The sequence below is a fragment of the Herpailurus yagouaroundi genome, unplaced genomic scaffold (genome assembly GCF_014898765.1).
Source record: "Herpailurus yagouaroundi ecotype Mexico unplaced genomic scaffold, PumYag 221, whole genome shotgun sequence".
In the NCBI taxonomy this organism is placed as follows: Eukaryota; Metazoa; Chordata; class Mammalia; order Carnivora; family Felidae; genus Herpailurus; species Herpailurus yagouaroundi.
The window spans coordinates 14669407-14694354 of NW_024412452.1; the positions used below are offsets into that span (position 1 = coordinate 14669407).

General features: G+C 38.0%; 2 protein-coding genes across 5 annotated transcripts in view; one reads left to right on the forward strand and one right to left on the reverse strand.

Moving 5' to 3' along the window:
- APLF (aprataxin and PNKP like factor) overlaps positions 1–18975 on the reverse strand; it is an 85161-nt gene extending 66186 nt beyond the window's left edge. The window contains exons 1-2 of one of the 2 annotated variants that reach the window (XM_040458210.1): positions 18663–18975; positions 4531–4602 (exon numbers count right to left, since the gene is read on the reverse strand). In XM_040458210.1, coding sequence (XP_040314144.1) covers positions 4531–4602; positions 18663–18758 — 168 coding nt within the window. In that variant the 5' untranslated portion in view covers positions 18759–18975. The remainder of the gene's footprint in view (positions 1–4530; positions 4603–18662) is intronic. The other variant, XM_040458209.1, reaches the window with a different exon arrangement.
- Positions 18976–19104: 129 nt separating this feature from the next.
- Positions 19105–24527, forward strand: FBXO48 (F-box protein 48). Of its 3 annotated transcripts, none has more exons than XM_040458211.1 (4): positions 19105–19290; positions 19840–20078; positions 21577–21918; positions 22401–24527. In XM_040458211.1, the coding sequence occupies exons 3-4, from the start codon at positions 21613–21615 to the stop codon at positions 22560–22562; spliced, it is 468 nt and encodes a 155-aa protein (XP_040314145.1). In that variant the 5' UTR covers positions 19105–19290; positions 19840–20078; positions 21577–21612; the 3' UTR covers positions 22563–24527. The 3 variants fall into 3 exon arrangements, with proteins under 3 accessions (XP_040314145.1, XP_040314147.1, XP_040314146.1); XM_040458213.1 differs by having other exon boundaries at positions 19934–20078; XM_040458212.1 differs by lacking the exon at positions 19840–20078 and having other exon boundaries at positions 19106–19290.
- The last annotated feature ends 421 nt before the right edge of the window (positions 24528–24948 follow it).

Genomic DNA, 24948 nt, shown 5'->3' on the forward strand with positions numbered 1-24948 from the left:
TAACTGTTCTACTTGTTTACATCCTCATCAATACTTGAAATTGTTAGACTTTTCATTTTTGTCAATCTGTTGGGTGTGCAATGGTATCTCACTGCAGTTTCCTTACATTTCTCTGCTTAATAACAATGCTGAGCACTTTTCTCATGTTTACTAAACAGTCAGGTTTCCAATTCTATAATGTGCCACTCAAGTAAGTCTTTAGCCCATACTTTGATTGGATTGTTTATCTTTTCTCATTGATTGAAGGCATTTGCTATATATTTTGGATATCATTCCTTTGTCAACTACTTGTGTCTTAAATAACTTTTCCCTGCTATGTTTTTCATTTTCATTATACTGTTTTGATAAGCAAAGTTTCTTAATTTTAATGTAATTGGATTTTTTTAATCTTTCTTTTTATAGCTATTTTAAAACTTCCCTACTCTAATGTCACAAAGGTTTTTTCCTATATAATCTAACAGTTTTACCGTTTGACTTTCACACTTAAGCCACCTAAAACTGATTTGTGTGTATGGTTTGAGGCAGGGGGTTTAATTTTTTTCCCCTAAACAAATAACAAACTATTCCAGTACCATTTATTGATGAAAACTCCCCCTCTCCACTGATGGCAGTGCCAGCTCTGGCCCAAATCAAATTCCCACATACATAAGACTGGATCTAAGGGGGCTTTCAATTGTAAACTTCTACTCAACTGAAGGAACCAAATCATCTTGTGAAGAAAACTCACCAGTTAGTCTTACCTTCAAGAAATTTTTTAAAGAAGAGAATATCAAATGGCAAAGGAATCCTGACTTGGGAAATATAATGAAAAAATAATAATAATAATGCATAGGGTTCAAAGAACCTGAGTTCTAATTCCCACTTAACAACTTGCCGACTTTGTACAATTAGGTATTCTCCAGAGGGCCCTGATATTCTAAATTGTCAAAAACAATGCTGCCAAGGAAAAGGTAAAAAAATATTTATCTTTCTCCCATGTATATAAGGTCATATTTACTAGAAAGTTCATAAATTATACTAATAATATTTAAAAGATAAATATGAACTAAAGTATAATTTTAAAAAACCTTATTGTACCAAATTTTAGTTTTATACCTATAATCTAATGAGGAATTTTTTTCTCTAGTTTCTAATTTTGTATCTATCACAGTTTGGTACTCAAAAGACACTTGTTGACTTCAAACAATTGTTTTACAGGAGTATAATCTAATTAAAGACCAAGTAAAGATGAAGAATGCTTTCTAAAAGATATCTTCTTTTAATGGAAAATTGCTCAACTCCCATGCAGAAATCTGACCCACTTCACAAAAGATAAAGTTTAACTTGGGGCACCTGGGTGGCTCAATCAGTTAAGCATCTGACTTCAGCTCAGATCTTATCTCTCAGTTCTTGAGTTCAAGCCCTGCATCAGGCTGTCTGCTTTCAACACAGAGCCTGCTTCAGATCCTTTATCCCCCACTCTATGTCTGCCCCTCCCTTGCTCACACTCTCTCTCTCTCTCTCTCTCAAACACAAAACAAATATTAAAAAAAGGGGCAGGAGGCACCTCAATGGCTCAGTCAGTTAAGCATCTGACTTTGGCTCAGGTCATGATCACATGGTTTGTGAGAACAACTGACAGCTTGTAGCCTGCTCAGGATTCTCTCTCTCCCTCTCTCCCAGCTCCTCCCTCACTCATACTCTCTCTTTCTCAAAATAAATAAACATTAAAAAAAAGAAATTCATAGGCATTTGTCAATCTCAATAGCTCAACATAGGATAATAAAAGTACTTTATGTGTAAAAGAAAGCACTAATGATACAAAAGGCAGTTGTACATATAAGATGAAAATACATATAAATTTTAAATGTTATAAATTTATTTTATATTGTTATATATTTTATTATATAATTTATTATATAATATATATTTATTTTTATATATAATATATGACTTATATAATTTCATGCCATATTACTTTTACTGCCACAGCATGCAGTCCAAAATAGATGGACTCTCATACACATTTTTTATTCTCCTACACAACTAATTTTTCAAATGAAATATCAGAAACTGATATCTCTACAATATATCAGTACTTAACTATAAAGCAAGCTGTTAAAATTTTAGCCCTCAATAAGAACTTTCAAATTAAAATAGAACCCTAAAGAACAAGGTCTAAATTTTAGAAATATTCCACTGTACACACAGATATATAAAAATCTATTAAAAAACAATGCTGTAACATTTATTTAAAGGTTATTTACTTATATTGAGAGAAAGAGAGAGAGAGAACAAGCAGGGGAGGGATAAAGAGAGAGGGAGAGGGCTTCAAGCTGCATTACAAAGCTGTAATCATCAAGACAGTGTGGTACTGGCACAAGAACAGACACTCAGATCAATGGAACAGAATACAGAACTCAGAAATGGACCCACAAACGTATGGCCAACTAATCTTTGACAAAGCAGAAAGGAATATCCAATGGAATAAAGACAGTCTCTTCAGCAAGTGGTGCTGGGAAAAGTGGACAGCGACATGCAGAAAAATGAACCTAGACCCCTTTCCTGCACCATACACAAAAACAAACTCAAAATGGATGAAAGACCTCAATGTAAGACAGGAAGCCATCAAAGTCCTGGAAGAGAAAGCAGGCAAAAACCTCTTTGACCTTGGCCACAGCAACTTCTTACTCAACATGTCTCTGGAGGCAAGGGAAACAAAAGCAAAAATGAACTACTTGGACCTCATCAAAATAAAAAGCTTCTGTACAGTGAAAGAAACAATCAGCAAAACCAAAAGACAACTGACAAAATGGGAGAAGATATTTGCAAATGACATATCAGATAAAGGGTTAGTATCCAAAATCTATAAAGAACTTATCAAACTCAACACCCAAAAAACAAATAATCCAGTGAAGAAATGGGCAAAAGACATGAAGAGACAGTTCTCCAAAGAAGATATCCAGATGACCAACCGACACATGAAAAAATGCTCAACATCCGTCACCATCAGGGGAATACAAATCAAAACCGCAATGAAATACCACCTGACACCTGTCAGAATGGCTAACATTACAACACAGGCAACAACAGATGTTGGTGAGGATGCGGAGAAAGAGGATCCCTTTTGCACTGCTGGTGGCAATGCAAGCTCGTGTAGCCACTCTGGAAAACAGAATGGAGGTTCCTCGAAAAACTAAAAATAGAACTACCCTACGACCCAGCAATTGCACTACTAGGCATTTATCCACGGGATACAGGTGTGCTGTTTCGAAGGGACACAAGCACCCCCATGTTTATAGCCGTACTATCAACAATAGCCAAAGTATGGAAAGAGCCCAAATGTCCATCGATGGATGAATGGATAAAGAAAATGTGGCATGTACATATATATATATATGCCACATATGGCATATGTATATGTATATATACATACATACACATACAATGGAATATTACTTGGCAATCAAAAAGAATGAAATCTTGCCATTTGCAACTACACAGATGGAACCAGAGAGTATTATACTAAGTGAAATTAGTCAGAGAAAGACCAATATCATATGACTTCACTCATATGAGGACTTTAAGATACAAAACAGATGAACATAAGGGAAGGGAAGCAAAAATAATAAAAAAACAGGGAGGGGGGACAAAACATAAGAGACTCAAATATGGAGAACAGAGGGTTACTGAGGGGTTGTGGGAGGGGGATGGGCTAAACAGGAAGGGGCATTAAGGAATCTACTCCTGAAACCACTGTTGCACTACAGGCTAACTTGGATGTAAATTTAAAAAAATAAATAAAAATTAAAAGAGAGAGAGAGAGAGAGAGAGGAGAGAGAGAATCCCAAGCAGTACAAACTGTCAGCCAGTCTCACAAACTGTGTGATCATGACCTGAGTCAAAATCAAGAGTCAGATGCTTAACCAACTGAGTCATCCTGGCACCCCCAATCCTGTAACATTTAAGTAACTCTGGTCACTACCCCACTCCCCCAAAATAAACCATTACATAGTTACAGGCTTCCTTATAGGATCTTATTTGTAATATCCAGTTATGAACAAAATCCTAATTTATACATGAACTGGTGGTCATCTTTCACTAAAATGTGACTATGTAAATGTAGCACTGTCTTATGGGAAAAAAAATACTTTAAATAGTTTAGATTTTATCTCCCAATTATCCTCTGGAAATAAGAAGGATATATTCTGAAATTGATTCTCTATTTGCATAACCTTAGAAAATAAGCCCTCTAACCAGGAGCTGGAAAAAGGTGAGAGACAAAGAGTTAAAATGAGTCATGAATAGGGGCGCCTGGGTGGCTCAGCAGGTTAAGCGTCTAGCTTCGGCTCAGGTCATGATCTCCTGAGGTCCATGGGTTCAAGCCCTGCATTGGGCTCTGTGTTGACAGCTCGGAGCCTGGAGCCTGCTTCAGATTCTGTGTCTCCCTCTCTCTCTCCCCCCACCCTCACTCACACTCTGTCTCTCAAAAATGAATAAATGGTAAAAAAAAAAAATTTTTTTTAAATGAGTCATGAATAACATACTTACCGGTTTGATTCGAAGCTGGCCACCGACCACCTCAAGAATTGCATGTCTTCTGGACACTCTCTTGTCTGTTATCTACAGGGGGGAAAAAATAAACATTTCTAATGCAGCTACCTCCATAAAAAAAAAAAAAAAAAAAAAAAAAAAAAAAAAAAAAACAGTAACAACAACAACAAAAACCCACAGCAATGTTTCTGATATTAGTAGGCTACATATCAAATACTTATTCAGCAACTGTATATTAAAATGATTGTCCTCATTGAACAGATAACAAAACAACTCAAGAGATTAAGGGACCTGCCCAAGATAACAGGAAGAAAATAGAAGAGCAGAGACTCAAGCTTGAGATCTAACACATCCCAAAATTTTCATGATGGCTTCCATTCAAGATAGACATTTAGTGGAGATTCTCATCAATAAAACTCATAAAATGGGAAAAAAACGTATACAATGTGTACTTATTAGGAAACTTCTCAAGTACAAGAAATATGTAGCATGTTATAATGACAAAGGTTTTAAAGAGCAGCAGTCTGGTAAATATAAAGGTGTGACAACCAGGTTTGGGGTCAGGCCCACCTGCACTGGAGCTCTGGGGCCATCAGCAGTAGTTAAGAGAACAGGAAGGTGGGAGGGGGAGTGGTGTAAACCAAATATTCACAGTGAGTAAGAGATTATCATTTATGTGTATGTGTGTGTGTGTATAATACAATACATACACATGTTAATTTTAAAAGGTAAAATACATATATTTGCTTCCCCTTTTGAGTCAACATGCTTTAGTTACACACAAGCACTTCTGCATACCAAAGTTTAGAAATGGCTTGCACTTTAAATCTTGAAATTGCCAACTGAGTCTTCCCTGCAGAACTATAAACATGATGGTTAAGACTGCCTTTGTTACTTGTGGTTGATACATAATGAAAATGTTTCAAGCACCAACTTTACTTAACATCATAATTACGTGGCCCATCTTTTGATTACCTTAGTATCTGTATCACTTCAACTCTGATATTATCCATATCAGTACCAAAATTATCAGTAAAAACAGACTACAGCATGCCCAGTTCAATTAAACTCTTTAGTTACGCAAAAACTTGCAAAAATGTCAAAGTGCCAGGAATCAGTAGTCATCTTTTTTAACCAGAGAGCAGTTTCACATATAAGACTATGACTATATAAAAGTAGTAACATCAAGCATCACAGTGGAATGAATTCCACATATGTGAATTTTTGATCGCTACAGTTGATTTTTAGAACATTTTCTAAAATGAAGTGTCTTAAAGGTAGCCCATTTAAAATATATACACTATTAAACTAATAATCTACCAGAGAGGGGAGAAGAAACTCGGAGGTTCCTGTATTCTTTCCCATAATGTGTCTTGTGGACATTATCAGGTGATAACGCACTTTACCATTTATAAAAATGATTTATCATTTGCATAGAACTTTCCCTTAAATCTTAAGATTCACCACAATACTGTCATAGCTATTGTTCACATGTTATGAACTTGGGAATTGAAAGTCTAGAGAATTTAAGTAACTTGTGTAGGCCACTCCTCGAGTAGGTGGCCTACAAATCCATATTCATTAATAAAAATAAATATGTGAGAAAAAGAGTCATATATGACTCTACATCTGCATATAATCAGTCAGAAATAGTTTCAAGAAATGAAAATTACTCTGCGTCAGGGAGTAAGAAATTTCTAATTCTAACTTAGGTAGTAAGATCTCATTGTAAACTGCAATAATACAAATCGATTTTCTAACCGACTGAGTAACAGACTGCCAAATATAAAATCATGGCAAGCAATGATGGTTCCTGTAATAGTCTAGCTTGGGTTTCTTTATTTTTCAAACCATATTTTTGCAGGAAGCAATAATGGACTTTTCCTATCCCAGTCTTTCTTTGAAGGAGGCTTTCCAGACCCCAGCATGAAAAAAATGTATAAAAGCATAACATGACCTCTAGTGGACACATGATTCCACAACAGTGTAATTACATGGCAAGCTGTGCATTTCTATAGTATACCAAAAACAGTGGGTTTTTTTTTTTTTGTTTTTAAATGTTTATTTATTTATTTTGAGAGATGGGGGTGGGAGAAGAAAGGGAGGAAGACAGAATCCCAGGCAGGCTCCGCGGTGTCAGTGCATAGCATGACACGTGGCTTGAACCTATCTGTGAACCATGAGATCATGACCTGAGCCAAAATCAAGAGTCGGACCCTTAACCAGCTAAGCCACCCAGGCACTCCATGTATTATCTTAAGTCTTCACAAAACCTGAGGAGAAGACATTATTACCTTCATTTTGTAAGTGAGAAATATAAGTGCAGAGAGGCTAAGCAACTACTTATAGTTACGCAGCCAATAAGCAGCAGGACCAGGACTTGAACCCAAGGAATCTGATTCTAGGGACAGGACACTCTTGCTTTTAACACTGTATTGCCTCCCTCATTATCATTACATAAAATATAATTTTTTAGATTATTTACCATCAGCTTAACTATCTAAACTAGAACATACCAAAGAACTGGAAATAAGGTAGAATGACTATTTAACAAGCAAGTAGACATTCTGAGAAAATCAAGCCCTAAATGAAATTCCAGAAGGTCTTGGGACACCTGGGTGGCTCAGTCGATTAAGCCTCTGACTTCAGCTCAGGTCACGATCTCACAGTTTGTGAGTTCAAGCCCCACATCAGGCTCTGTGCTGACAGATCACAGTCTGGAGCCTGCTTTGGATTCTGTGTCTCCCTCTCTCTGCCTCTCCCATGGTGACGTTCTGTCTCTCTTTCTCTCAAAAATAAAAAAACAGTAAAAAATTAATTAAAAAAAAGAAATTCCAGAAGGTCTTCAGGTTTCCATTTATTCATTTATTCTAATGTCATACCCAAATCTAACAAGCTGTGTTATATGAATTTGCAATTCTCTATTCACAGCAAACAATAAAGTGGATAGGGTTCAACAGGCAGTGCATTAACACTGGGGGAAAATGATTGCTATTGGTCTGTAAGTAGAAAGAGAAAGGCTATGGAAAAGCACAGAAACCCAAAGACTCAGAAAGAATGTACTGGCTAGAAGCTACAGAGAATAGGGACAAATGGCATAACATACTTCAAAAAGTACTACTTACACTTACCAGGGTCTACTTATTGATTACCCTATTTAAATGAAAATTTCATTTGACAGTCAGACATTTCACATCTTAAGAAAGCCATAAAAATAGTTAAAATAGAGGAATCCCCATTTCCTAGCAAATAACTGCAGTCACCTAAATATTAATCATACCATACAAAAAAATCAGAGATCAACAAATAGAACACATAAAACCACCTACATTCCACATGTAAAGCACAACTAGGAGACAGAGATTACCACAAACTTTACATATAGGAGGGGAAAGAAACACCAAATGCAGATCAAGCTTCAAGGCAAGTGATAACTGGGAGGAAGAGAAGAGAGGGAATGAGAACCTAGGGGTGGTGGGGCACAGATAATATCACTCTCAGAAATAGTCACGCCTTGAGTGGGAAATAAAACACATCTCACATCCAGCAGTTCAGTGGTCCAGCAAAACTGGAAACAATTTGGGCATCAATAGGAATAATGGTAACAATGGAATACAAACACTGAATACAAAAATAATCCATGAGTTCACAATGAACTCAAAAAAAGGGCCTGGGGCTAGGGCTGGGAGGAAAAGCCCTTCTTCATAAAAGAATCCCAGCTAATGAAGAAGAAATGGTCGAACCAGAAAAATCACTATTTTGCAACTACAAATATAATAATTGACTCAGTAACAGACCAGTGGATGTTAACTTTCAGGTGAAAGCTTGATGAGAAAAAGAATATTCCTGAAGTCTCAAAGCATCATTGCACAGATTACTCACAAAGGGAACTGTGTCTTTTTTGGGGAAGTCTGATAGACACCACCTTTCCCAAGTGACCACCCAACATCGCCAACAACAGCACAAACTCCTAGCTGGGCCTTGTGATAAGCTGCTTCAATTTCACATCGAATATGCAATATTCTTGCCCAAAATGTTTAACCTGAATCCTATTATATAGAAACAATCAGACAATCAAAATTGTGGGCCTTCTTTGAAACAACTGGCCTGGACTCCTAAAAAACATGAATGCCATGAAAGACAGAATAGTTCTAGATTAAAGAAGAGAACGTTTGATTGGATCCTAATTTTTTTAAATGCTAAAAATGGACATTATTGGAAAAGTTGTGTAAAATTAAATATAGGACCATTAAAATTTACTGTACAATTATAAATTTCTCAAGTGTGGTAAGTTTATATGTATGTACATAACAGTTTATATATATTTATGTATGTATATATACATTTTATATAAAAATGTTCTTGCTCTTAGGTGATACATGTTGACATATTTAAGGATGAAGAGCCAAAATCCATACAATGTACCTTCAGAAGGGTTCAGAAAACAATACATATATGAGAAAAAAACAAATATATATATATATATGAGTGTGTGTGTATGATAGATAAAGAAAATGTGGCAAAATGTTACCATTAATTAATCTGCTAAAGACATATTAAGTGTTCATTGCACTATTCTTTCAACTTTTTCTGCAGGTCTGAAATCTTTCAAAATGAAAAGTTGAGGGAAAAATAGTTAAAATTTCAAATATGTTGGTGCCTAAAAGGTTTATTATCAAATTACCTAGAAAATGTAGTATATGATTGCTAAATGACATAAATACACCATCTCAGTAAAATTTATTTACAGTCATCTCAGTAAAATTAATAAGACTCTTTCTATAGTAAATTTTTCTAACTTCCTCGCTTGAGACTGGGTACCACAAACTGGTTGGCGACTGGCTACAAATCATTCAGGCTGTTTTTTCTCTCAAGTTTTGAAAAGTATATGTACCCTCAATCCCACCACAGTGCTCAGCACCCCTACAATCTCCCACTGAACACCTTTCACTCTTTAGTGTATGCCTGGCCTCTGCAAGCATTTGAATTTGCAACTTATGATTTGAGGCACACCTTTTTTAAGATTTTAATTTTTTTTTAGATATTATTTTAAGTAATCTCTATACCCAATGTGGGGCTCGAAATCATAACCCTGAGATCCAAGAGACGCACGTTCCACCAGCTAACCAGTTTGGCAGCCCCAAACTACACCTATGCTTTCAGATGCCAGTTCTTCACATGTGACATTGTACGCCAGATGCTACTAGTCGCTTGATCAATAGCTATTCATTTCTTCTTCCATACTAATATTTACTCTCCTTTTGTTTAGGCCAACAAGGTACCCATTTAAAAATATCCAAATGCCCAGAACTCCTCGTAGCTATGGGTAGCCAAACGACAAGTTCTAGGAAAGGATATGAGAGGGAGGGTGTGTATTAACGTTTTCTAGTTTCCGTATCTGATGTTTTAATATCTGGCACCTTGAACTAAGGAAGGACTACCCCAAGGGTTATCAGGTTCTTAGACACAGTAAATGACTCACCTGCAAGTATACCTTTCATATGCAAAATAACCAATCTAAAGTCTGTACCCCCGATTATGGCTTTACCTGGCTCTTATGCTGTGCTAATCACCCCAGGACTAGGCATCAGACAACTAGGGACAGCCCATACAGCTCAGAGCTCATAAAATTATTCAAAACTAGACCACCCGACACCTGTTTATCTTGCCTTGCCCATTCATTCCTAAGAAAGTTGTGAGAAAGGCTTTCCTGCAGTTCCCCTAGCTCTCTCTGCCTTCTGCCTCCCACCAATCTCACGTGGCCCTGCGTGGCATGGTGTGCCTTTCTTTCTCTTGGGAACTGTGAGTAATAAATTATCTTTTCAGTGGCAATCATCCATGACCTGTTGGCTTCACCATTCCTGAACAAAACAAAATCTCCATTTTAAAACAGTGGAGCTTCTGGAAAGATTATTGTCTTCAAGATAACAAGGAACAGGCTCGAAAGGAGTGGACCTTTTTTTGCCCTGTGCCTTTCTCTTTTCTTCCTGCTTAAATGGGACACTTCAAAGTACAGCAGCCATCTCGACTGCAGGCATGAATCACGTGCAAAGGATGACCAAGGAGGAACACAGAAGAGCCGATTCCTTGAGTATCTGCAACAGCCCCGGGCTGACTGCCCCTGAGATTCTCTTACAAAAGAAAAATCAATTTGGTTTGTCACATCTCGGTTACCTGCAGCCAAAAGCAATTATGATTAATATCCTTTACTTCAACAATACTGGACATCTAATAACAAATTTATTTATGTTCAGCCAGAGAAGGAATAGTAGAAAACAGAGAAGCTAACCAAATCTGTGCATTCAAGCACAAGAATTTTTTTTAGTATGAAAAAAACTGCACAGCATACAGCAGGAGCTGAAGCATACGCAGGCTACAGGGTAATGCTGAAATCACTCCTATCCTTTGTTAACAACAGCTGAAATGACAGAAATTCTTCTTCAGACACTACAGAACAAATGTTTTTTACTTGAATTCTTCATACGGTTTCGTGAATGGGGACAGGACTCTGTCTTTTGTATTGATACAATGTGGATCCCTTCTCTTTGATTTTCTGGTTCTGAATTGAATGTTTCCTGATAAGGACAAGTCCTTTCACCTTGTCTTCATGTCTCATTTTTAAGACATGAAGTTTGTGCTAGAAGAAAAGATAAAGACATGAAAACATAAAAGAATTGTTTGTGGGGCGCCTGGGTGGCGCAGTCGGTTAAGCGTCCGACTTCAGCCAGGTCACGATCTCGCGGTCCGGGAGTTCGAGCCCCGCGTCGGGCTCTGGGCTGATGGCTCAGAGCCTGGAGCCTGTTTCCGATTCTGTGTCTCCCTCTCTCTCTGCCCCTCCCCCGTTCATGCTCTGTCTCTCTCTGTCCCAAAAATAAATAAACGTTGAAAAAAAAAAAAAGAATTGTTTGTGAGTTGTTTGACAAATATTTATTTTTGACATCTACTGAAGTCAAACAGAATGAAGATTTTCTTACGCTACTAGCAGAAATGCTTGGATGTTTTGACTCAAGGTCTCTGACCTATTTGTTTATTATTTCCAAAATTCTAAAAATAAAAAACAAACCTGAATAAAATAAAAGCAGAAAAGTTATTGGACCCTGAAATAGAATAGACTGGTACCTTTCATTTCATTTTTGCCTATATATATTTACTAAAAAACCAACAACAGTCCATTTTTCTTAAAATGTTTTCCTACAGAAATTTCTGAATATCACAGGCAAGTATAATGTATCTCGTAAATACAATATCCCCATGTAGCCTGGCTCCTATAAACACAAGAACAGAGAAGAGGCAAGATTTGCTTTTTCCAAGATGAATTACAGAAGACACCAAAGGGTAAGGTAATAAAATTTTTCTTGTACAATGCTTAATAACTTACAGTGCTTTCACACAAGATTGTCTAGTTTGCTCTATTAACAACAGACAAATAAAAAATAAGCAAATTCAAACTTCCACGGTAGAGAAAAATTAAAAAAAAAAAACAACCATCTGGTAGGAGATTTGAATCTATATCATGAGAAAATGCATAAACCTAAAGAAGCATAGGCTCTACTTTAGGCATAGTTTGCATAAAATATCTTCCTCAAACTTTTGTGTGTATATGTGGCAAGTACATAAAACCTAAAATTAAGACCCAAATTAAACAGACTCATTGTTGACAAACCTGTTGATGAAGCATAAAAGTGTCGTATCTAGAGTGCTTCCCAGTTACCAGATCCAAGATGCACTCCCCAGAGCTCAATCTACCTTGAGACTCTGTCAAAACATTAGATAAGTCAATCTTATTCCTCAAAAGAGCAAAAGTTAGTTGACACAAGGTGTTTAACGTTACCATACTTGGAATGTACCGAAGTTCATTTTTCTGATATTAACAAAGGGCAAGTTTGAGGAAACAAACATAGGCTCTCTAGAGAGATTCCAGTAAGCTCTCTTTAAAAGGTTATTAAAACACTGGATGTGAAATGGTCTTTGAACTTGTGAAATACTTTCCCATAAGACCAATGGTATAATAGTAGTTAGGCTATCAGGTTACCTCACAACTATCTATTTAATCCACAATACTGATGAAATATGGATCACTTAGATTTTAAAAAGTAAAATGCAATACCTGCTGAGCTCCTAATTCAAGGTTGCTGAATAGCCAGCCAATATGATAAAACTGGGCTGACTTAATGCCACTGAGGTTTCAACTCACCCAACCTGCTTGGCTTGCAATGCTACTTGTGAAGTGAATGCTATACAAACGTAAGAACATTATCCTCACCATTGATGTGATAGATGGCATCATAATAGAGACAATATAATGAGTAAAAACATAAGCAGAGCTTAGGAAGACAAAACTGGGTTGAAATCTCCACTTGGGACTTTGATACATTAAAGTTTCTCAATAAAATTCAGTTCAGCAAAAATTTCTTAAAAGACTTATTCTGTGCCAAGCATTCTTAGTGTGTCCAAAAGTGGTTTTCAACTCTGATTTCACAACAGAATCATCTTCAGAGCTTTTAAAAATACAGATACCCAGGGACGCCTGGGTGGCTCAGTCAGTTAAGCAACCGACTTTGGCTCAGGTCATGATCTCATGGTTCGTGAGTTCGAGCCCCGCCGTGGGAGCCTGCTTCAGATTCTGCCTCCCTCTCTCTGCCCCTTCCTAGTTCACACTCTGTCTCTCTCTCTCTCAAAAATAAAAAACATTAAAAAAATAATAATAAGTAAATAAAAATACAGATACCCAAATGCTACCTACAAGAATCAAAATACCAGTGGAAGGAACAGAGAGAGAGGTACAAAAGCATGTGAGAAGATGGCATATTCAGGCTGAGTAGTACGTGGGAGATAATTGGAGAGATTGATTTAGAAATAAATATATGTAAAATATACAGGAATATACATACATGTGAAAAGTAATTCACTATGCACCTATTATAATGTCCAAAACCCAAAACACTGAGAACACCAAATGCTGGTGAAGTTGCGGAACAACAGGAAATCATTCATGGATGGTGGGGATGCAAAATGGTACAGCCACATTGAAAGACAGTTGGCAGCTTTTTACAAAACTAAACACACTCTTAACATATGGTCCAGCAATTGAGCTCCTTGGTATTTACCCAAATGAACTGAAAACTTATGTCTACATAAAAACTTGCACATGGATGGTTGTAACAGCTTTATTCATAACCGCCACAACTTGGAAGTAACCAAGATATCCTTCAGCAGGTAAATGGATAAACTGTGGAACATTCAGATATTGCAATATTACCCATCATTAAAAAGCCATGAGAAGACATGGAGGAACCTTAAATACCATTACTGAGTGAAAGAAGTCAGCCTAAAAAAGTCTATATTTACATACTGTATAATTCCAACTATATGATATGCTGGAAAAGGTAAATTTGGAGACAGTAAAAAGTTCGGTAGGTTGCAAGGGGTTGGGAAAGGAAGAAAGAACAGAAAGAGCATAGAGGATTTTTAAGGCAGTGAAACTATTCTGTGTAATACTACAATACCTGATATGTGTCATTACACATTCGTCAAAACCCACACAATGTGCACCAGGAGTGAAGCTTAGTGCTAAACCATGGACTTTGAATGATAATGACAAGTCAATATAGGTTCATTGGATATACCAGTGTAGTGCAAGATATCGACAGCGAAGAAAGGTGGGGTGAGGAACAGAGATGAAAACTCTCTGTATTTTGTACTCAATTCTGCCATGAACCTAAGACTGCTGAAAAAATAAAGCCTATTTTAAAGAAGAAAAAGAAATACTGTAAAATCAAAGTCCATAAAAGTTAAAAGGGGATCAGTGATGTAATGTGATTATCCCACAAGCCTGGTCAGCACTTACCCAATTATCCAATCGGTCATACACTTTCTGTCTCGGACCCGGGAAATCATACATCCACTGAGCCTGAAGGGCCTTTCCCTCTCTACCACCCACTCTCCACCTACCAAACAGCTAACTGTTCTGACACTCCAAAGTCAACTCAATGTCACTGAGTCAGGAAGCCTTCCCTAACCCCTCATCTTAACTGTGGGTTCCTTCCTATACCTCTCTGTATCATGTAACATCCTTTTCTCTTTGGCTCATAGTACTGAAACAAAATTTTTAATTAAATGTGACCTTTCAGAAGTTGGGGGTTATATCTAAAAATCCAGATTGCTTACTACTCTCCTTTTTTTTTTTTTTTTATGTTTCTTACTAATCTTGAAAATAACCATAGGACTTTGTTACCAGGTGGGCATGGGGGTGAGTGGTGGGGACCACATTACAGGTCATTTTCCTTGTGGCCTTCCCAACACTAAGGCAGCTGTCATCTATGACACTGCTGTGATTTATTTACCATCATCCCTGTGCTGTTTTTCCTACACAGTCCCATTTCATTCACTCAGGTGCCTGCCTGGTTCCAGTTCCCATTTGAGGTTGCAAATGCTATTTAGTTACTTGTTTCTCTGACTCTCATACCTAGGAAACTAAGTTTCTTGAGAGTAATGACTTGTTTCTCTTTCATCCTTCCATTCTGACTACAGTATATATTGAACTATTTTCTGAATTCACTAAATGAAAATGAAATAGGAAATGGAATAGAAAAAAAATGCTAACATTCAATCCATCATGAATGTTGCTCTGAAAGCTTTAGCAGTTGGTAGCACTGCTTCTTTGTTATGCTTAAATTCACTGCAAAATTCTATATCCTTTTCAAACCTAAGTTACAAGTAGGCTCTTTTTGAGGGTTGGAAGAATGAGAAGCAGAGACACAGAAAAGGAGGAGATCATGTCCTTTGAAGGCCTACTATGTGCCAGACACCGTACTAGATTAAAAAGGTGCAGGAGATGGAGGGGATACCCAGCAGCTAGGAGTGCTTGGCACATCCCTAGGGACCAGATAGGACTAGGTTCCAGAAAGGCCAGTGAGATTCTGCAAAAGGCACAAACAATACAGAGTTGCCAGGCCAGGGAGTGGTTACTGGCTACTTTTGTATATACTTTGTAGGACACTTATAGCATTCTTAGAAATGGTGAACTGATACCAGCGAAGGTCTATATTAGAGCCCATGACTATCCCCACCCACAACCAAGGGCCTCTTCTCTTTTCAATTAAAGCAGTAGATTCTATTACACCTGCCGTTAGGAAGACTCACTAGATAGCTGGCATTGTCCTTTTTCCTTGGAGGAAACAGATTAGAAACGAATGTGTCATATAATCCCCATCAAAACAGAAAAAGGGAAATTTGAAATTAGAAACAGTGGTTTTCATTTAAGAGTATAATCAGCTTTTTAAAAAGCGCATATAATCAGCTTTAATTAGAGAAAAACTATAAAGCAAATAATTTGGCCTAAAGGTACTCTTGAGATGCTATACTGTAAAACCTTAACTAAAGTTAAATTTTTTACTTAAGATAAATTATAGTTTCACATATAGTTGGAAGATATAATACACAAAGATCTCTTGTACCATATCCCCAGTTTGCCCAGCAGTAACATCTTGTAACACTATAGTCCAGTATCACAACAGGATACTAATATTGATACAGTCAAGATACTGAATATTTCCACCACCACACAAATCCTCATGTTGCTGTGTTATAGCCATACCAGTCTCCTTCTGCTCCCCTCTCCACTTCTTTTAACTCCTGGCAACCACTAATCTGTTCTCCATGTTTACAATTTTGTAATTGCAATAATGTTATGTAAATGAATTCATACGATATGTAACCTTTGGGATTGGCTGACTTCAGCCAGTATAATTCCATGGAGATTCATCTTGGTGTAAAACCTTTAACTGGTATGGATCATAAAACACAATTACAACCTGGTAAAGTAACCAAGACCTCAGGTTCCCTGATGACTCCCACTAAAGTAAATGGCACAAGAACATTAAATTTCACTGTACTCTGTTATCTATAAGTGGTCTCTATATGTGCTCTCCTGCCACTGTAAAGACAAAGACATTCTCATCAATTTGTTTCACCACCAAGTCCATTTTACACATTGGAATTAAAAACCTTTATGTTTGTGTGGCCATGAACGCTTGCGAAACTTGTCTCCAAAAAAACATAACCTGTTAAATGAGTTCAAAAATCATTATTAATCATTAAGTATTAATGATTAATAATCACATTATGAGTAATTTACAATGAACATCCTGAGTTTTCCCACTTCAAGTCTTTGCTCTCTCACACTACAAAAAAAAGCATCACTGGAATAATTGCTGTTTGAAATAGCACCTTCATGTTGAGTTTTAACCACTGCAAAGAAAGAATATCTTTTTTTAAAAAACCACAAGCTGATTTGTTCTTCAAAGTTTTCCTTTCACACACTTAGGACACTGTTCATAACCACTTCTAATATCTGCCAAACTTGGCAAAAGAATGTCATCACAGAATGATTAATCGAAAAGGAGAAGCAAAATTCTGACCAGACAAACTTTCTACTCCTTACTATTTGAAGACAGGAACCAAGTAGGCTCATCTCACATCAGCAAGCCTATAATACAAAGATCAAGCTACAAGTAATGAAAGAGTCTGCAACCTGTTGCCATGTTTATAAAACACAGGCCTAAAATTCATCGACCCTTAACCAGAAACACAGTACTCTGTATTGGTGATACAATTTGTTAAGCAAATCAAAATTCACTTGTGAACAGACATAAGGTTTCTAGATGAAGCACATACTCTGTTAAATTTCATATATATATATATATATATACACACACATATGTATATATATGTATACACACACACATATATTTAAATATATATGGAGAAAGGAGGAAGGGAGGGAAGAAGGAAACAAATCTCTCAGGTAGTTCTCTCAAATTCAAATGTTTGTGTAAACTAACAAACTATGGGGAAAAGTAACAATGTTATTTAAACATTTAAGTAATTACTTGTCCAGTAAAAAAAATAAATACCAGGTGAACTTCAACTGTCTCAATAACCTTACTATCCATATATGTACACACACACATACACATCGATTAGGACTGACCTCTGCATCAGAACCCCCAAGTACCACTCCTTTTCCTGCGCCAAGAAGGAGCCTAAGGCTAATAATATCAATGGTTCCATGTAGACACTGGAGGCTAGCCAGGATAACAGTCCACACTCCTCACTGGCTGGCATTAGCTCACTGACACAGGTTTGTCTCCAGAGACCAAGAGAAAACTCCTAGAGGGCAGAGACCTATATCTCATTCATCTTTGTAACCCCACAGTGCTACCGTCTGCAAAGGTGCTGCGCAAAGTGGGCACTAAACAAAATATGATGAATGTTACAAAAAATAATATATCTGTTTTAGGTAGAGATCTATAAAAATTTAAGAATGCAACAGGAAAATTTCCTAACTCCTAAACATCCCAAAGAGGGTGGAGTATATATAGCTTAGTGGCACTACATGTCCAAAAACTTATTTGCACCCTTTAAATAACCGCTCTATGGCTCAATTTTCTCTTCTGAACAATGAAGATAATAAGAGCACCTAATTCCTAGGATTTTGAAGTGATTAAAAAGTTGGGGCATGTAAAGTCCTTAGATCAATGTCCGGAACACTACACTCTACTTTAAGAGTTAGCTGCTGATATTACTGAAAAAGACTATTCCATAGAAGTAAGGCCCATACAGTCCCACAAGAGGCCAAAAGCTTAAAAGAAATCATTCTAGGAAAGAGAAAATCAGGGGTTGGCAAACTTTTCCTGTAAAGGGCCAAATTCTACTTTAATACTGTGGCTTGTCAGGCCAAGAGGCAATATCCTCAACTCTTGGGCCAATTGTTCTTCCTAAAAGGCTAACAGGTTTTTTGTTTGTTTGTTTACATTTCACATTTTAAAACTTAAGAACCATCCTTAGTACATGGCTCCATACAAAAACAGCCTGGATTTGGACCCAGGGCCATAGTTTGCTGACCCCTGGATAAAATTATAATGATCATACAAATCAGTGCTTATTAAGGGCACCACTAGAAAACGTTTGTGAGCTGTTTAAAGTTGACTGAAAACCGTGCTGCTCCCTAGCTTCTAAAATCCAGACAGGCAGGGCCGGGTGGTAGGGAAGCCAGAAACGGGGCTTCAGGAGACAGCCAGGACCTCGCACGGCTCTCCGGGCCCGGCCGAGCCCCCTGCCACACTTACTCGCAGCAGCGGCCCGCGGCCGATCACCGTCTCCCCGGGGGCCAGGGCCACCCGGGGGCCGCCGTCCTGCGGTTGCAGCTCGAAGCCCCCGGACATGGCGGCGAAGACTACACCCCTTGGCAAGGAGACGGTCCCCGCAGCCGTTTCCGCCTTCCATGGACACGCACAGGGCCTAGGCAGGCCCTCGGAAAAATGCAGGGGGAGAGGGAGCACAAGCTCCGCTCGGGGGTGTCCAGGCCTGGCACGGCAAGAGGTCTGGCGCCGCAGCAAGAGCCCCGCCTCTCCTCTCCGGCCAGTGACGCGCTCCGGGATTCCTCCAACACTCCGCCTCAAAATTATTTTTTAAAAGCCCCGGCTAACCACCCCACCACCCCGCTTTCTCACCGCCCACCCGTCACAGGGGATGTCGGGCCTTGTAGTCCGTGGCGCCCTCCTTCTCCTCTCTTGCTGAGTTGAAACGCCCAGATAAAACTACCACTCCCAAAAGGCAACGCGCGCTCCTCTCTACGCCTGTGCGAAGTCCGAGTCAGCAAGGCGGGACTACAGTGGGCGGAACTGGAGGGACTATGGCGAAGGATTCGAATTCCGAAGGATTTAATTTGCCGGAGAAGGGACCGCGGCCCTGGAGGTAGGAGTTCCCGCTGACGTCTGGACGACGCAGCCTCAGCTCAGTCCCCTGGAGCTGCGGTGACAGTCAGTGCTGACGGTTGTTATTGTCGCTTTTTTGTCATTGCTCCGTGTTCTTTGGACTCGGGCAGATGCAGACTGCGCGAGATCCTCAAGGAGGGCACTCAGATGGGATGTGGAGTTACCTGCGGGGTGTGTCTGCGCCGCCTCTCGATCCCTCCCTTCCTGTGACACCTGAAAGGGGGGGCGAGCTCTTCCCTAACTCGAGAGATAATTCAGCAAAGTTTGGTTCATAAAGAAGGGGCAGAAGAGGGATAGTTTTCCAGGTATCCAGGCAAAACTGGCCTTAGAAGAAGGTGCCTAGCGGAAATTTAGGAACCTCACCGAGGCACCCCCCAGCTGTTAAACTCAAAAATTCGTTTGCCTCCTGGGAAAGAACTGTAACGAGAGGACGCGTTTTATTCCCCAATGAGATTCTGGGAGAAGTAACAAATGTTTAAATGCAACAGTAACGTTCTGCACATTAATATGAGATTTTTTTTTCCCCCAGAAATACAGTAGTTCGGCTTTGGTTTGTATTGATATTGAGAGAGACGAGCTCCTGATAAAAATTTGCTCTTGACTCATGAACTTGTTTCTATCAGTTTGCTTTTTACTTCCCCAAAACTTCGAGAGGAAGTCCTAATGTCTGTTGAACACAGACATTAAAATTCTTACTATAGCTAATTTGGATCATAAACAATCAAACGAATGGGAGCAATTGTGGCCTTGAGAAGTGCAGAAACATAGGTAAGTAGCATGTTTAGAAAGGGGAATCATTAGCTGAGTTAAAAAGAAGTATTTAGCAAACCCTTCTTCCTGCACTGTAACCCACCCCCCATTATAAAAGGAAGTGCAACATGGAGTAAACTGATTTTGAGTAATCTGAGCTGTCTTTATATGCAAAAATAGCTCATGCTTTCAACTGATTTTGGAGCCTAGACCATGCACTTTAGGTAAATTAGCCGAAACTGGACTTTCAGTCTGTAATTATATGCTATACCTAACTGAGTTATAAACATTGTTTATAATTGCTGGTTACTGTTGCTTTATGGCCTCAATACCTAGTGTTCTTCATTCATAATTATGCATGTAGGATACCTTCAAGAGGCCATTTCTAAAACACTGATCTAATAACTGAATTGAAAATTTGAGGCTTTGTGTTGTTATAACCTGGACTTCAACCTCTTTTCCACTGTGTCAACTGTGAGCACCTACCCATTAGGTACAAGTAGATAACAATTATCATATAAACTACAAAAGTCCATCAGGGTTGTGGTTAAGTCACAAACTGTAGATGAAGAACTTAATGACAAGGCATCAATTCCCACAGACAAGTATTTAGGAGTTCAAGAGATTGAACCATACACATTTTCAAAAGTATTTTCAGCAAATGCGTGGAATCAAACGTGTTTCACAATAGTTATTTCTACTACTAAACTCAAAGTATAGTTTGTGAGGTATCATTTCACTTTTTTAGATAATGTTCTTTGGGAGCAGAAACATAAATGTTTAGAAACAAACCCATTTACCAAAAACATTTAAAAAGAAGAGAAGTAGGGAGCGCCTGCATGGCTCAGTCGGTTAAGCGTACAACTTCGGCTCAGGTCACGATCTCCTGGTTTGTGGGTTCGAGCCCACATCGGGCTGTATGCTGGCAGCTAGAGCCTGGAGCCTACTTCTGATTCTGTGTCTCCCTCTCTCTCTGCCCCTCCCCTACTCACACTCTGTTTTCTCTCTCTCTCTAAAAAATTTAAAAAAAATTTTTTTTTTAATTTTTTTTTTTAACGTTTATTTATTTTTGAGAGAGAGAGCATGAACGGGGGAGGGTCAGAGAGAGAGGGAGACACAGAATCTGAAACAGGCTCCAGGCTCTGAGCGGTCAGCACAGAGCCCAACGCGGGGCTTGAACTCACGGAGTGTGAGATCGTGACCTGAGCCGAAGTCGGCCGCTCAACCGACTGAGCCACCCAGGCGCCCCAGAAAAAAAATTTTTTTAAAGGGAAGTAACATGTGTTGAGTGTCTCCTATGTGCAATTTAGATGAAGCTAGATGGTTTACACATTATCCCTGTTAATCCTTGTAAGAACACACAGGAAAGGAGCATCATTGGCCCCATTTTACAGATTGAAAACCTCAAGTCATGAAAGTTAAGGTTCTTGTAATCATACCCAGAAAATACCTGGCTCAGAGTAGGTTCTATAGTCTGATCTGAAGAGACTGAGCGTGTTTAAACTTTGCCTTTTAGGTTACATATGTGGATAATTTGCTAAGACATCAAGCTATGCAGAAAAGCCTCAAGAGGAACAATAATTCAAGAGTTTCTGGCATAAAACTGAATTCTGTGGATGCTGAGAAGGAAAAGAAAGAGAGTCAAAAGACCTTTGTTGAACTGTTGCCTCCAGAAGTCACTTTTAAAATTTTCAGTCAGCTGGACATTCGGAGTTTGTGCAGGGCTTCCATAACTTGCAGGAGCTGGAATTACACAGTAAGAAACAGTGACTCCTTATGGAAACCTCATTGCTTGACCTTAAGAGCTGTGTGCCAAAGAGAAGTAGACGATGATCTAGAAAGTGGATATTCCTGGAGAGTAAGTTTAGTCTTTGAAGTCTGTGGTGTTCTTGACAATATGGTGATAGGTTTGAGCCAACTCTGCCTTCTGCACAGAGGAGGTAGGATTTCATATATAGAGTGACATACAGAGTGTGTTGGCTTTTGGCCTTGAAGTTGAATTAGTATTTTCCTGCAAACCACATCATCCCATCCATCCTTTTACGTTTTTTAAATACTAAATTCAGGCATATTCCTCTGTTAGCTACTTCATTCCACCTTTTCCACAACTCACAGCAAACTCTGTGGCTCACTTTGTGTGTATACACATATACGTACACCCACACCCACACCCACCCACCCACGCACATATGCTTACCACAAATGTAATAGTAGATGTGTATATCAAAGTAAATATTTAATCTTCTTTTCAGCCCTGTCATTCAGCTTCTCTAGTTTTAAACAAACTCACTGACTAACCACCTACTCCATTTTTTAACAATGATGATTTACCTCTTTCAGGTAATACTACTGAGGAATTACCAGAAGAGTAAAGTGAAACATGAATGGCTAAGTGGCAGATACAGCAACATATGTTCTCCTCTTAGCCTACCAGAAAAAATCATGTACCCAATGGATGTAGATACATGGGGGGAAATTCTAGAAGCAGAACTGGAAAGATAAGCTGAAAAATTACAAACACATCTTGTAACTTTGAGAGTTTAAAACTAAAATGATTCTTAGGTTTGTTTTTTTGTTCGCCTTTTTAATGTTTAACATTCAAAAGAAAATATTGTAAAAGTCCAGCTTTGTTTTTATTCTGCACTTTCATAAAAATTCTGGCTTTACTGTAATGCAGAAAAATCATGATATGTTATTTATGTAAGAAATACTATACTGATAGAGTGTTTTAAATGTATTGCTTCATGTATTTATATTAGTATATTGCAGTACTCTAATGACAAAGGAGTTTGATTGGTATTTCCTGCTTAATGGTAATTCAAAAATTCAGGAAACCATGTGAAGAAACCGATTAGTGATTCATTAAGTAGTAGACATAACTAGGCTTATAACTAGAAGTAGACATAATTAGCAAGACTACCTAAAATGAAATTAATGGTAACATGTTGAAATGTAGAATATAATAAATTTATATTTTGATAACTTTGAAATGTCCATTTCAGTGGCATCAGATTGAATTGTCAAACACTGAGCCCATTTTAAAATGTGCTAAACTTGTGGTTTAGTTTAAAATTAATCTGACTGGAAGGCTGAAACTTGTGAGATCATGATACCCATTACTTGCCTACAGACCTGGAACTGCTCTCAGGGACAGCCATCAGCACCGCCACACTGTTTTTCTTGGCAAATGCTTTCCAACAGCCGTACAGCACCACCTAGTGTAGTACTTGTAGATAACCAAGGCAAGGGACTTCGATCCTTTTTGTTTTCCCCACATTTAAAAGAAAAAACGTGAAAAAAAAAAAAGGAGGAGGAGAAGAACTGTATTATTTTAGAGTACGCTATATACCTGACTTGTTTAAATTTATAGCTTTCCAGGAATCTTTAACTTTTGTTTTTCTTTTTCTTAAAAGTAGATGGTATAGTACTCACTATACCAGATTGTTCATTCTGAATCTGTGGTCAACACCATAGTAAAAAGTGTCTGTGAAACATTTTAGTCAGTATGGCATGTTCTTCTTAAATTGTGCTCTGTGGCACAAAAAATAAGAATCCGGGAAACCAGTATTTAACAAATAGGCACAATATTGGAAAGATGCCTTACTCTATGCAGATTCCTTGTGTTGGATCAAGCAGGTGAGGATCTGTTGGAAGGAACCTTAAAGACCAGGCATCATTCTCTAGGACTAGTTGACAATCCCTTTTAGAGGAATACCTTTCAGCCACCATTAACTCTCTTCTTGGCAAACTCTTTTGTAAAACTTATTCTCTGGACCTGGAAACCATCCCTAGATTATACCATTCTGGATTAAGCGGCCCTCGTTAAGTAAGGTTCCCATAGTTCTTTGTACATACCATTCTCAAAGCTGTCTACTACATTAAATTGTCAGTCTTATTTGTCTCTCCCCCTTGCCCCCACTGCCGCTTTGAACTATGAGATTCTTTTTTTTTTTTTCCTAGTTTATTTATTTTGAGAGAGAGAGGTAGAGACACAATCCCAAGCAGGCTCCATGCCGCCAACTCAAAGCCAAATGCAGGGCCCTATCTCATGAACCGTGAGATCATGACCTGAGCCAAAATCAAGAGTCAGATCCTCAACTGACTGAGCCACCCAGTCACCCCTGGACTGTGAGCTTCTTAAAGGCAGGGACCATTTATTTATTCATGTGTTCTCAAAACCTGGAATATAGTAGTTTTTCCCTAATGATTTGTTAAATTATTCCTATGTTATTTATTTTAATCCTACCCAGAATGTATAATAAAAATAATTTACATTACCGTTAGTGGACAAAACTGTATTGAAATGCAATGTAAACCTGTAAGATAGATGGGATGCTTACTATTAATGCTAATATATGAATGATTGTTTTAGTCTTCTCAAAAGCTATAAGGGAAAAATAAGGAAATAGAAATGTTTTGTTTTATGTTTTTGAATAAACACTTGAAAATAAACTTAACCCAAAAATATCACTTATTGTAATTATTGGGTCACTCCAATGAGTTTTCAGTAATACTTTGCAAGCTATATGAATAATCTAGTTGTTTTTAGTACCGTAACATTAAAATAATTTTTTTATATAATAAGCTATAAGCTATGATCACAGTCTACACAGAAAGGAGAGTTTGGAAACTTGATAACTTTTATGGTATGGTCTTAGAATGAACTGTACATTTATCAGACCGAGCCATTAGCATCTGAGAACATGAGTGGGTGGAGTAGAATGGAGAGAAGACATACTCTTACTCATAGATAAAATAACATGTTACATATACACAGTTTGTAAAAAAGGCAAGATTACTGGAATAGAATATTGAGTTTCTAGTTGTTTATTATTTAATCAGTTCAAGATCTAATATATATTTTTTTAATTTAGAAATTTTTCTTTAG